A 13,363-nucleotide genomic window follows, 5' to 3' on the forward strand; every position below is an offset into this window, starting at 1 on the left:
ATCACTTAAAGGTCCTGTCTCCAATATGGTCACATGAGAAGTTAGGACGTCAATATGTGAATTTGGGAGTGACACAATTCAGTTCACAGCAGAGCCCTAAAATGCAAATTTCATTTAAATGATCACTTTGAACTGGCAGTGAAGACTTCTTCAAATGGATAGAAAAATAAAGTATTATGAAGCTTTTCACAATGGGAATTGTTTCTTATTAATGTATCATGGAATCTATTTTGTGGGTTGGAACTAGCAATTGTTAAAAATGTGTGTATATATATATACACACACATATTTATATACATACATATATATATATATGCATCATATGAAATGTATTCATTTGTTTCTATACCAGTTGAGTCCAAAATTTGGAAAGCCACTGATATAGCGTATGTAAATTTCAATTCAGGTTCATGGCTCATGACCACCTACTTGAGTTATGGAACAATGACAGAGTGACTATGAAAATGATCATCCAGTGAGGCCCATTCCAGTTTCAAACAAGACTTGAGACAGCATCATGGCTGAACTATCTGAACCAACTAATCTCAGATAACCGGGATGGAACACGGTTCCTCAAGTGGTAAATGTATCTTTTAACTCCAGGGAGATTTAGAATTTGGGACATCAAGAAAGATTTAAAAGAATCAAAATGATAGCATTAAATTTTTAGGTAAAAAGTAATTTGTTTGATATTATATATTCTTATGGTATTTATGAAAATTTTGTTTTAAAAATAACTCCAATTTAGAAAGTTTAACTGTTTAACTTACAGAGTTAAGTTGAAATTTTTTTTTTTATTTTGAGGACGATTAGCCCTGAGCTAACTGCTGCCAATCCTCCTCTTTTTACCGAGGAAGACTGTCCCTGAGCTAACATCCATGCCCATCCTCCTCCACTTTATATATGGGACGCCTACTACAGCATGGCATGCCAGGAGGTGCCATGTCTGTACCTGGGATCACAACCGGCAAATCCCAGGCTGCCACAGCGGAACATGTGCACTTAACCGCTGTGCCACTGGGCCGGCCCCATGAAATTTTTTAAAATGTATGAAAATATTAAAATAAGAGAACTTATAATTGGTCATTTTACAAGTTTAAGATACTAAATTTAGAAGAATATTTTTCATTCAGAAAGATTTTGTTTAGGTAGAAGATGGAAGACCTAAAAAGGGAAAAATAAGTACAAAATGTTTAAATATTGCCCCATTAAGTTGATGTTAGTCGGAAGGGTGTTTAAATTTGTAAATGAAACCAAATATTATTCAAAGTTTTTTTAAGAATGATTGCTAACATTTGCTATACTTATAAATAGAACAATACCATTTGTGAGTTGAACCCAGAAGCCAACAATAAAACCAGGTTTTTAAAATGAATTGTAATTTTAATAGTGTAGTTATTAAAATTAAGAAATAAAACATTCTGATAATCTTTTTCTACAGATAAAAACTATCCTCAAGTGTACCAAAAAATTCACATCAACAGTGATAGCAAAAGCAAGACCCTTAGATACAAACAATTACAAACGATGTAATTGATGGGTGCCTTCTTCATTGTCAGCTCCCAACAGAGGTCCTGACTGCAGGCTGGCTCCCTCTGGCATTGGCATCTAGCTAAGCTTCCACTCATCCTTCCACTTACCCTTTCTTCCCTTGCCTAACCTCAAACCTGTATCTTCCACTCCCTTTTCTAAGACCCCTCTTCCATCTTGACAACAAAATTTTCACTATATGGCAAATATTATTCTACTTGACACCATAAAGTAACAAAGTTCAGAGAGCTTCACATATCTCTGAGGCATTCTTGGAAAGATCATGGAGGGGAAGATTAGAAAGGTGAAATGTTCTGCAGCATTAAGTGGAATTGAGACCACTTACACTACTTTTATTTACCTAGTAAACTAAAGTTTAATTTCAGTAATCCACCTCTGGCTCATAATAAGAGTTTAATAAACGGGCAACTGGAGAAAAAAAGGAATTCACTAATAAATGTAAGGATAAGGACTCACCCTTTCTGAAAAAATAGCTTTGTCATTATTATACATAATTTTGTAAAACTTTCTAATTCCATTATCAGATACAATTCACACTGACGGGATGTAAGTTAATGTACATTTTAAGGGACAATATCATGCACTTTATTTCTCATAAAGAAAGTTGCCACTGTGACTACTGGTTCCAGATGCTTTTTCAGATTTGGTCTTTTTTCCGTCTGAAATGCTCAAACCATAGAGACGGTGGGTCTGTTCTTTTTCAATTATCCTTCTTATCACATTCATTAGTGTGCTTCACTCTGATTGAGTTATGACCTCTCCTTGTTGGGTGCGGAGTCATTTATTTGAGTCAGTTTCCTTAAGCTCCTTCTGGGCTTGTTATTTTCCTCATCACATTTCTCACTGCCTTCGCCAGGGCCTGTTACAGAGCGCTGGATGGCAGCCGTCCTAGCAGACATCCTCATGGCCTGGCAGCACAGATAATGAGCTTCACTCCGCCTTTCATGCTCAGTGGAGCTCAAGCATCACATAGAGACCTCCCAGCCAGACGGGAGAACTCTTCCTCTGTTTCTCTACAGACCCGCTCAGGCGCCTGTACCAGAAAAGCCAAGAAACAAATTTTAGAAGATTATAAGGCGTTCCGCATTCAAAACACTTGTTAGGTATCTTCTGTGGGCTGATAATGAGCAAGGTGCAAATGATACAGAGAAGAACAAGACATGGTCTAAAAGTTTAGAGTCTAAAAACAAAGAGTATAAATGTGGAAAAAGAGGTAGCTAAAAACATATTACAAATTTGGATAAGTGTCCTAACAGAAATATTTACTGTGCTGTGGTCTCGGAGTCAGAGACAGCTCTGTTTGTCCTGGAGGGTTGGTTTGTTTGTTGTGGGTTTTCTGCCTTGGTGTCCTCATCTTCATTATACAATTCCTACCTCCAGAGTTAGAGTGAGGAGAGGCAGGTTAGTGGGGTCAGGGACACTGTAGTTGCTCAGTAAAAGCTTGCCTCCTTCCTGTGTGCCAGTGGTTACTGTGGAACCCAGCAGAGGCCACACCTAAAAGGATTTCAGCGAGAGGAAAGGAGGTACTTCCTCTCCAAACACAGCTGCAAGTCTCTAAGCACACATGGGTGAAGTGTCAGAAACACTACTCGTGGGGCCGGCCCGGTGGCACAGCAGTTAAATGGGCACGTTCCGCTTCTTGGTGGCCCGGGGTTCACCGGTTCGGATCCTGGGTGTGGACATGGTACTGCTTGGCAAAAAGCCATGCTGTGGTAGGAATCCCACATATAAAGTAGAGGAAGATGGGAATGGATGTTAGCTCAGGGCCAGTCTTCCTCAGCAAAAAGAGGAGGATTGGCAGTAGTTAGCTCAGGGATAATCCTCCTCCTCAAAAAAAAAAAAAGGAAGAAACACTCTACTCGTGACTGATTCTCATTGTCAATGTGGAGAAGATTCCTTGTTCTAACTTTGAGTCCATAGAGGCATAGTGATGTCTCAGGTATAGAGCTAAAAGGGATCCAAGTGAAATCACAAAGGTAAAGAGCTTAGGACAGTATCTGGCACACAGCAAGGACTTTATAAACAATAGCCATTATCACTGTCATCCCTAATTTTATCCTTTGGGAAACCAGAAGGCTGGAAAGGTAAATGTCCCTAAATCACACAGCTAATAAATGGCCTTTGTGTGACCATTTGATTAATGTCTCTACTATAACTCATTACACTGAAAATTTAATTAGAGCAGGAGCGAGGTAAGTTTTTGCTTACTCTTGTATTCTCAGCATCTACAGCTACAAACATGTAACAGATACCTACAAATATTTGTTGAATGCATTTGTCTTTGTTTTTTGTTTTTTGTGTGTGAGGAAGATTGGCCCTGAGCTAACATCCATTGCCAATCTTCCTCTTTTTGTATGTGGGATGCCACCACAGTGTGGTTTGATGAGTGGTGCTAGGTCCCTGACAGGGATCTGAACCTGCCAATCCTGGGCCATTGAAGCACAGCATGGGAACTCAACCACTGTGCCACCGGGCCTGCTCTGCATTTGTTTTTTTTTTTTAACCATGGCCTTTTTAAGCCAGCTAGACCTGAATTGAAATACCAACTCCAGTACCTTCTAGCTATGTAAACTTAGGCAAGTTAACCACTTGAGTCATAATTTCTCCACCTGTTCAAAGTGGGGCTAACAGGACTTCACGCTCATTTCACAGGCTTGTGGCGAAGCTTAGACAAGGCCATATACATAAGCACTCTGTGCCTTGTGTCTGGCACACAGAGGTGCTCGTTCCATTTAATCTCCTGATCTGTTACTCTCTGCTGTAGGGTTTTCTGTCAGTTAGCAAACATTATGGTTTGCCACAAGAGGGCAATACTAAATGGAAATCAAAATCTATGTCTAGAAAAAAAAAACCAAACCCAGAAACTTTCCTAAATTATATCAATTCATTTCTCCTCTTCTCTTCTCCACGGTCAATGTAGTTAGTTGATGAGTTTCATGCTTAGAATTCTGTTCTTTTCCTTCATCTTGTTCTTTAGAAATCTGTCATCATCACAAAATCTTAGCTCTAGAAGGGACTTTGGAAGTCATATTGTCACGGGGAGTGAATTCTACCCGCTGCAGTATTCCTGCTCCCTTATTTGGTGGTCTTGCTGCTTCCAGGGCCCCTCTATTAAGCTAAACCCTACCCTCCTGAGTGTTAGTGCTGCATTTCTCTCCCCCAGACAGCACCTCTTAGTTACACTCACTACCTCAAACTCAGCATGGGAAACTAAGCCTATCTACACTTATTCTAAAAAGATAATACTTCTAAGCTATTTAAGCTCAAATCTCAGAGTTACATTGGATTCCTACCTCATCCATGCAGTCACAGAGTGTTTCCTTCCTTTATTTAATCTGCTTTCTGCCCATCTCTTCCCCATTCTCATTTCTACCTACCGAGTCCCCTCTGATCATCCCCTCTTATCATCTCTCAACCATTTACCTTTTTGGTCTTCCAACCACTGCTCTTCAGTCTATTTATTGGACAATAAGCACTTGGAGTCAATATGCTCACACAAGGTGGTCTATATTCTGTGCTCTTCCTAGGAAAGACTCCCATTTCTTACCCCTGGACAAAGTGAAGTTTCTTTTTAAACCCGGTCCACATTGAGCATTTGTCTGTTTTTCGTGACAAATAGAAAGGAAGAAGGGAGAGTTGTATCCATTAGATAGGGGCTCTGCAATTTATAAGAGCATTTTTTTTAGCTGCAAAAGACAATGTTAGCAAGTCATACAGGCGACTGCTATCACTAGTGATATGACATGGGCACTTGCCCATCAGAGAATGCAATGTCATACCCCAATCAATCTGACAAGAAACAGTGATGTTAGGAGCACTGTGTGGGACCAAAAAACTGCTTTTCATAAGGCAGAATAAACAAGACCTGCTATGGAAGGGCATGATCTGAACTTTCCTTTTCTGCTAGCAGAGGAATATCTCAGAAACTTTCTTGATTCAAAAATTTATGCAGGTTCAAACGGTTTTAAAAACAAATCTGATTCTTACGTCTTCTTTGCTTCTCTTATTAATAATTAAATCATCCAAGTGAAATAAGCCAGACACAAAGGACAAATATTGTATGATTCTACTGATATGAGGTATCTAGAGTAGTCAAATTCATGGAGACAGGAAGTGGAATGGTGGTTACCAGGGATGGGGGGAGAGGAGTTGGGGAAGTTGCTGCTTAATGGGTACAGGGTTTTAGTTGGGAAGATGAAAAAGTTCTGGAGACGGATGGTGGTGATGGTTTCACAACACAAATGTACTGAGAGCCACTGAATCATACACTTAAAAATGGCTAAAATGATAAACTTTGTGTTACATATATTTTACCACAATAAAAAAATGTTGAAACTAATTGAATCATGTGTTTTGTTCATTTGAGTTCAATATTGCTTTTCTAGATTTGATGTAAGGTTGAACTAATATGATACAAAACCTATTTTCGGGGCCGGCCCCATGGCCAAGTGGTTGAGTTTGCGCGCTCCGCTTCGGTGGCCCAGGGTTTCGCCAGTTCGAATCCTGGGCATGGACATGGCACCACTCATCAAGCCACGCTGAGGTGGCATCCCACATGCCACAACTAGAAGGACCCACAACTAAAAATATGCGACTCTGTACCAGGGGGCTTTGGGAAGAGAAAGGAAAAACAAAATCTTTAAAAAAAAATTTAAAAAAAACCAAACCTACTTTCAAGGAGCATGCTTTGAGAAAAGATAACACATGGGTGGAAATGCAAACTGTGACAGTGTCCTGCATTCTCACTGCAGGAAGGCCCGAAGAGCACGGTTCATTTTCATAGGTACATTCGCCTTCTGTTTAGTCATATCATACCAGGTCTGAACTTAGCCTCAGAATATCTGAATCTGAGAGGCCTAAGTCGCCAAAACTAACTAAAAAATAATAATAACTCAACAGTAACACTTATTGAGTACATATTAAGCACCAGGCTTAAGTGCCAGACTTGATGTAGGTCAAGAAAAAAGTTTTAGGCAGATGTACAGATATCATATATCAGTTTACTATGCCCAACTCACTATTTTGCTGTTTAAAATAAACTAACAAAGCCCCACACATCCCATTTCAGAATTAAAAAACAAACAGAGACATTTCGCTGTGCCAGTAACCACGCCAAAGAGTGTGTCAGCCAGTAACATTTGTGAAACTCACCATGCAGCTGACAGGGCCACATATTGTGAAGTGGAAATTTTTGGAAAGGCTTCACTTCAATCCATTAAAATTTCCTATAAAAAAAAGCTTGCAGGTATAGACACTCTTTTACTTAGAAAGCCTATTCTTCAGTTATTATGGTGGGGAAAACAATACATGAAAACAACAGTTCAAAACTAACCACCTCAAAGAAAACCATTTCTAGTGTCTTTCAAGTAGCTGGGTGAATGCGGCATAAGAGAAAGCTGACGAGCAGGTATAATTAAAGGATGAATCACAGGGTAAGTCATGAGTAATCCTGAAAGCACCTACAGGAAAACAGTCCAATACAGCATACTAAGCTTTAGAGACTAAAGGATGAAGGGTAGAAGGAGAAATTCTAACTCCATGTAAATGCAATGATAGGCCTGAGTGGATATGTGTCGATAATGGCATCAGTGCGTTATCGGTACAGCGCCTGCGTGAGGCTTTGTAACATCGCATATTCTGCCTCATGTGATATGCGTACACATTCTCCATGTTTTCTGTTCCAAAAACTGCTTCAGGTCAGGTACTGTTTTGCTTTACTTATCTTTCCATATAAATCACTTCTCTGCCCAGATCTAATAACGTAGACTGTAGGCATAAAACATGCAATTAAATCTATGAATGGGTAAATGATAACTTATTTCTTAGAATCTAGAATAAATCTCTCCTGACATATAAGACTTTTAAGGAAAAATGAAAACTGACATCCAACATATTAAATGCTACTTATCAAAGACTGTTGATGTATTTTTATAGAATTAATCACAGGACTTCTATTTAATAAAAAACAGGAAGAGATTGTTATATTTTATCCTGTTTCATATCTCAGCAGTTGGCACTGGATTTAGTTGCTTGGAACAGCAACACGGCAAAAGTTGAAAGGAAACTATTCCTTTGACCTGACTGGTTTTTTGTCTTTCAGGCTGTGATGAACAGATGTAAAACCACCTCAGGTGAAAAACAGCCTAGCTGCTGGTTCGGTCACTCCATTAACTGACATACAGCATTATGGCACCCCCACCCCCCCCACCCCCATCCACCTACACACATGAGGAGCGTTTAACTGAGAGACACAAGTCAGACCCTTGGAGTTAAAATGACTCTAATGGTTGACTGGCCATTCTGCCAATATTTTCAGGTCTATTGACATAAATATGGATGGAAGCTTTTTAAGGCCAACTCCCTGGCTCAGTATTTAAATCAAAGCCATCAAGTATACTGTTTACATCATCTTATCTTAGTTTAAGGTTTACAAGCTATTTTTAATGTTTATGTGTACTTTTTGTTTTTAACCATTTGAAACTAAAAGTCTTGACAGTCTCTGAAACTCAATTTGGAAAAATGTAAAGCACTTTAATGGAATTTTTCCCATGATCTGCAGAAGAGTTTTTTTAACAGATGGTTCAAATGGACAAAGCAATGAAAACACAGAAATTAAAAGCAGATCCTTAAGAAAAATAACTGAGTTCTCAGAAATCCTATAGATGATGGCAGGACTAGATGTACAGCAGCAGTTGCTTTTGCTGTCAAGGTTTCGAGAGAACAGAAATTTATTAGGTGTTCCTCTAGCAGGGGAGGGGTAACAGCCTCTTGGTAAGAATTAACTAGTCATTTGGAACTCCAACCAACTCCAACAATTTGAAAATCTCCATGCTTGTAGGGCAGTTCCATCCAGGTGCCCATAAAAGATATAGTATTGTGATGCAAATAGCTATTCTACTAGAGGTAGGAACACCTACGTCTGAGTTGCGTTTTGGGGGCTGAGAATGACCTAAAATCTTCCCACCTTCACAGCAACTTGGAAAAACAACAGCAACAAACAGCCCAAGGCCTCTGAGGGCTTTCGTTTGGAATATAAAAACCCCGATGAAGTGAACGGTGGGAAAGAGGAAAACATTTGAACCTGGAACTGAAATACATTCAGCGGAGACGTGGGAAGTCAAGTCCATCAGAAAGCAGCATCTTCCAACCAGGCTTCAAAATGATCTCTTAACTGTAGGGACAATTAATGTTGGTTTCTCTCCCAGACAATTCTAGGGAGTGGGTGGCGAGGAGGAGGGGTAGGGGAGGTACGTTGGGAGTGTGAGGACCTTTCGTGGAGTGGAGGACCCCAAAGTGTCACCGTGGGCTAGCCAGGTGCCCAGGAGGGGACAGGGTTAACGCCCGGGGAGAGGGCAGGAGCGCAATCGCAAGGCAGCTGCGCGGAGCCCAGGAGCGCAGCGGCGTCCGCTGGGTGGGGGCAGGAGGGTAAATGGGAGAAGGGGCGGGGTGGCGCGGGGTGGCGCGGGGTGGGAGCCGGCGGCAGGAGGAGGGTCTCCGAGCCCGGGCTCGACTCGCCAGCGCTCTGAGCCTGCGTCCGCCGTGGGGGAGGGTTTCCCCGGCCCGGCCGGAGTGGCGGCTGGGCGCTCCTGGCTCAGAGCGCAAGCGACTGTCAAGAGAGTAGGAGAGTGGAGCTGCCGGAAGTGTCTGCGCGCCGCGAGAGAACTTTCCTGCTCCGGCCGCGGCCCGGAGCCTCCGCCGCCCGCGCGCTCGCAGCGACGATGCGCCCCGATGACAACGACCTGAGTGGCCCCGCGCCTCGGCCCACTGCCCGCGTCTGCGCTCGCCTCGCCGCAGGGGAGGAAGCCTGAGCCCAGAGGCAGCGCCGCGCCGCAGGAGCCCGGCGCAGGCGGCGCGGCGCTCGGGGCCCGCTTCCTCTGCGCCGTCCCCTAGCGTCCCCGCGCGTTGCCCGCGATCGCGCGTCCCCAGCGCCAGCCGCGGTCGCCGGCTGTCTCCGCCCTGACTGCCGGCCCGGACGTGTCCCCGGCGGCCGCTGGCAGTGCCTGTGCCATGGGGCTGCCTACTCTGGAGTTCAGCGATTCCTACTTGGACAGCCCGGATTTCAGGGAGCGCCTACAGTGTCACGAGATTGAGCTGGAGCGAACCAACAAGTTCATCAAAGAGCTCATTAAGGATGGCTCTCTGCTCATTGGGGCGCTGAGGAGTAAGTAGAGCTGGCGGGGGAGGGTGGAGAGGGCGCGGGGATCTGGAGAGTCCCCGCAGGGTGCTCGTCTGAGGGGTGGGATGGAGGAGACCGAGCTTCTTTTGTTTGAATGGGTTTGGGGACAAAAGCTGAAGAGCTCCCCTGCTGGTGGCCAACGAAGTTTGTTCTTAGGTGTTCTTATTTACTTCCATGTCTACAGAGAAGGGAGAGTTCTCTCCTGGACACTGGAGTATATCCTGAGGAAAGTTGTTCAAAGTCATCTTTTTGTATAACGCTCCTGCAAAAATGTTGGGGGCTTTTTTATTCGTCTTTTTTTGTAATTTTAGTCTATCTAGTTTGAACACTTTTAAAAAAGTTCTTACGGAGGGATTCAAGAGTTTGTCTTGAGGACAAAACAAAGCTAATTTATTTAGTGATGTTAAAAGAAAATGATTACTTTCTTGGGTACATCAGTGGCTCTGCATTGGGCACAATCATTGAGTTGGCTTTTTAAAAAAATATACATTTGTAGTTTTGCCATTTAGTAAGATGATCGAAGACAGCATGGTCCCAGTGGATTTTCTCTCCACAAGTTTTTTGTATCTTAATTTTTGGTTTGGATTGTAAATCTGATGTTGGTCGAGTCACTGGGGATGGGAGTTCAGTGGGGAAGGCCAGTCAGAACTTGTGATGATCAATAGGAAGTAAAGACGGCCCTTAGGGGCTTTTCCCCTCTCCTTTCCCACCCACCTCTCATCGGATTTTCTTTACTCCCTCTTGGATCCTCTGGTTTTCACTTTCAGTTACTAAGACAGAGTTTTAGGAAAAGAAACTCGAGTTTCTCTTATAGAGAGTTGAGTGCTAAATGATAGGCTTAACTTGTTACCTTTCCCAGGACGCATTTGCGTCTGAATAGAGGCTTTTGAAGGTGTTAGCCGCTGAAACGAAGCCCTGGAATCTCTGACCTCTGATAGCTGGGTGAGGGAGGTATTTTCATAAGGTGGAGAGGCCTTGGGGTGATCTCGCAATCCCCAGGACATATGTAAGGGAAGCATGATTGTACATGTCAAGTGCAAGGTCAGTAACAACTTGATGCCGATGAGTGTGTACCTGAAACTGAGACAACATTAGCATCTGATCTGTATTTTGAAGCATGTATTAATGGTAAGGATGGAGCTTAGCAAAGTGTCTTGAAACAGTGTGCTCCCAAATCCTTTTTTATTTTAACCATCCCAAATGTCAAAACCTTTTCCTATCACTTGTGTTACATTCACTTAATTTCTGAATTTGAGGCTACAATGGATAACAGGATTTACTGATTTGTGAAAAATATAGTTTATCTGCAGTTCTTTACATCCTGTGTATACACAGGTGTGAACTCTCCTTTCTTCTGGTTTGCAAATCCTGGTTGATGTCTCAGGACCAGCCTATTTGCATCCTAGAGAGCATAATGCTTCTTGCAAAAGAGTTTCCCCATCTAAGAGTGCTAAATGTCAAGCCAACTCTGGCTGGTCTGCCAGATGGTCTACAAATAACATTTTCTCCTCACTCTGCTGAAGATCGGTTTTAGTATTTCAAAAGTTGAAAAACTTACAAAGCTGTGATAAAAACTCTGAAATGTGCATTATTTAACTAGTAATATTATGTACATTATTTATGGTTTTGGAATCTAGCCTTGCAAAAATCAGGTGATTCCCATTCTGTTAGGTTTATTCTTCCATTCATAAGTGAGGAAATCTCGAGTGTAAGTTTCTGGAACGTATAGCCCCTGCCTCATTAATTTGGCCTTATGTACTTAAATATACAACCTGCTGTCTTTCCAGGATTCTTAGGTTTGTGATGACAGTACATGACTTTAACTAACATTTGATTATCCTCTCAATGCGGAAGGAAAACGTTTTGTTCCTTATTAAAAGAATTCCCAGCATCAGCTGCCAAATGGGAGTGATTTGGAGCGGAGGAACCTTTGAAGTCACATGATGGCACTGCTTTTTCCCACCAAGCTACCTTCTGTCCCTTGGGGAGGATGCTTTGAGGCTCTGCCGCAGCTGCTAAGTGCGTGCTCTCTGAAGCTGCTTGGATGGGAGGGTAGGAGTGTGTCTGAAGACCTTGGAGGCTGCTTAGTTCTTGCCCAGATCCACCAAGGAATCCTTCCTCTCATCCTGCCCCTTCTGACAGTTTTTCCTTTCTTCCTCAGGAAGCCTTCACCTTCCCTAACTTCGAACTATTCCTTTCCATGCTCTATACTTACTGTTTCAGTGTATCCATTATCCATTTCAGTTTTATTGTTAGCACTTTGCTATTTTCATTAATAATTAGTGGTTTCTTTTTTTGTGTGTGAGGAATATTAGCCCTGAGCTAACATCTGCTGCCAATCCTCCTCTTTTTTTTTTTTTTTTTTTTTTTTGCTGAGGAATACTGGCCCTGAGTTAACATCTGTGCCCATCTTCCTCCACTTTATATGTGGGACGCCTATCACAGCATGGCTTGTCAAACAGTGCCACGTCTGCACCGGGATCTGAACCTGTGAACCCTGGGCTGCCGAAGCGGAACGTGCAAACTTAACTGCTGCACCACTGGTCCAGCCCAATTAGTGGTTTCTTAATATAACCTTTCTGAGTTGACAACCATCGATGCATTTCTAAGCATCTTTATATTATTTCCATCCTAGTTAATAACTTTTCTGGTGAGAGTTTTAGCATGCACTCTTGGTTAATATTAATACATGCTTGAGAGTTCTAATAGGAGTCACATATGTTCCGTGATCTTTGGTTCAGGAAGTAGGTCTCTTCAGCAGAGTATTTGAAAGGGTCCTTATAAATGAAGATCTTGACTAGTTGATTTCAATTTTAAATAATATATGTAAGATACTTAACATTTTTAAAATGAATTATTGCATTTCGTATTCACATCCACTCTGAGAAAGTGGATGATAGTTAATTAAGTGGGTTGACATAGACCTGAGTTTAAATTCTGGTGCTGTCAAATGCTGTCATGGTTGGCAAAGAACTTAATCTCTCTGGGTCCTACCTTTCTTATAAAATGAGGGAACATCTATAAAAATCTTACCACTGGGGTTATTTGTTCATTTTTTCACACGCCATATAGACATTTGGTGATTGATGTTTGAGAATGTTTGATATTGGTGAATTGGGTTTTAGTTCATGTTCTATGACTCAAAATCTCCACCCTTTTCATCAACTGTTATCTATAAACTTTGATCCTTTACCAGGTGCCAGTCTTAAAATTTAAGTTGTGAAATCATAAGCTAGTTTTGCTTGTTTATTTTCTGCTTTTATGTATCATATCTAAGGAAACATTTCAAAATGGCTTTCTCATATAATTCCCCCTTTACTTCCTCTTTTCTTTATACTTTTGAATTCAAAGAATCATCTTTAAATAAAGCTTTGTCCTTGTAAGAATAGACAGATGCCCCCCCAACTCCCCAAAAGAAGATAAGAGAAAAAAAGGGTAGAAATAGAATTATACTCATTGAATTGAATTGACTGGGCATGGGGCAGAGCCTGTCAACATTCTTTCCTCCACCCTGCCCTGTAGCATCTTGGCCATCCCTCCTTTCTTAGGATGATCTCCTTCTTCTCATTGCCTTAAGGTGGAATTGGCCAGCTATTTCTTCTGCCTTTAGGATAATGTTTCTCAAACTTGTATGTC

The 13,363-nt window shown here is 41.8% G+C and overlaps 1 protein-coding gene across 1 annotated transcript in view; it reads left to right on the forward strand.

Annotated features, from left to right (window-relative positions):
• The first annotated feature begins 8,070 nt into the window (after window positions 1–8,070).
• ARHGAP42 (Rho GTPase activating protein 42) overlaps window positions 8,071–13,363 on the forward strand; it is a 262,991-nt gene continuing 257,698 nt past the window's right edge. Inside the window, exon 1 of the mRNA XM_005614996.4 lies at window positions 8,071–9,712. Coding sequence (XP_005615053.1) covers window positions 9,559–9,712 — 154 coding nt within the window. The 5' untranslated portion in view covers window positions 8,071–9,558. The remainder of the gene's footprint in view (window positions 9,713–13,363) is intronic.

Source organism: Equus caballus, chromosome 7 (genome assembly GCF_041296265.1).
Source record: "Equus caballus isolate H_3958 breed thoroughbred chromosome 7, TB-T2T, whole genome shotgun sequence".
Taxonomy (NCBI): domain Eukaryota; kingdom Metazoa; phylum Chordata; class Mammalia; order Perissodactyla; family Equidae; genus Equus; species Equus caballus.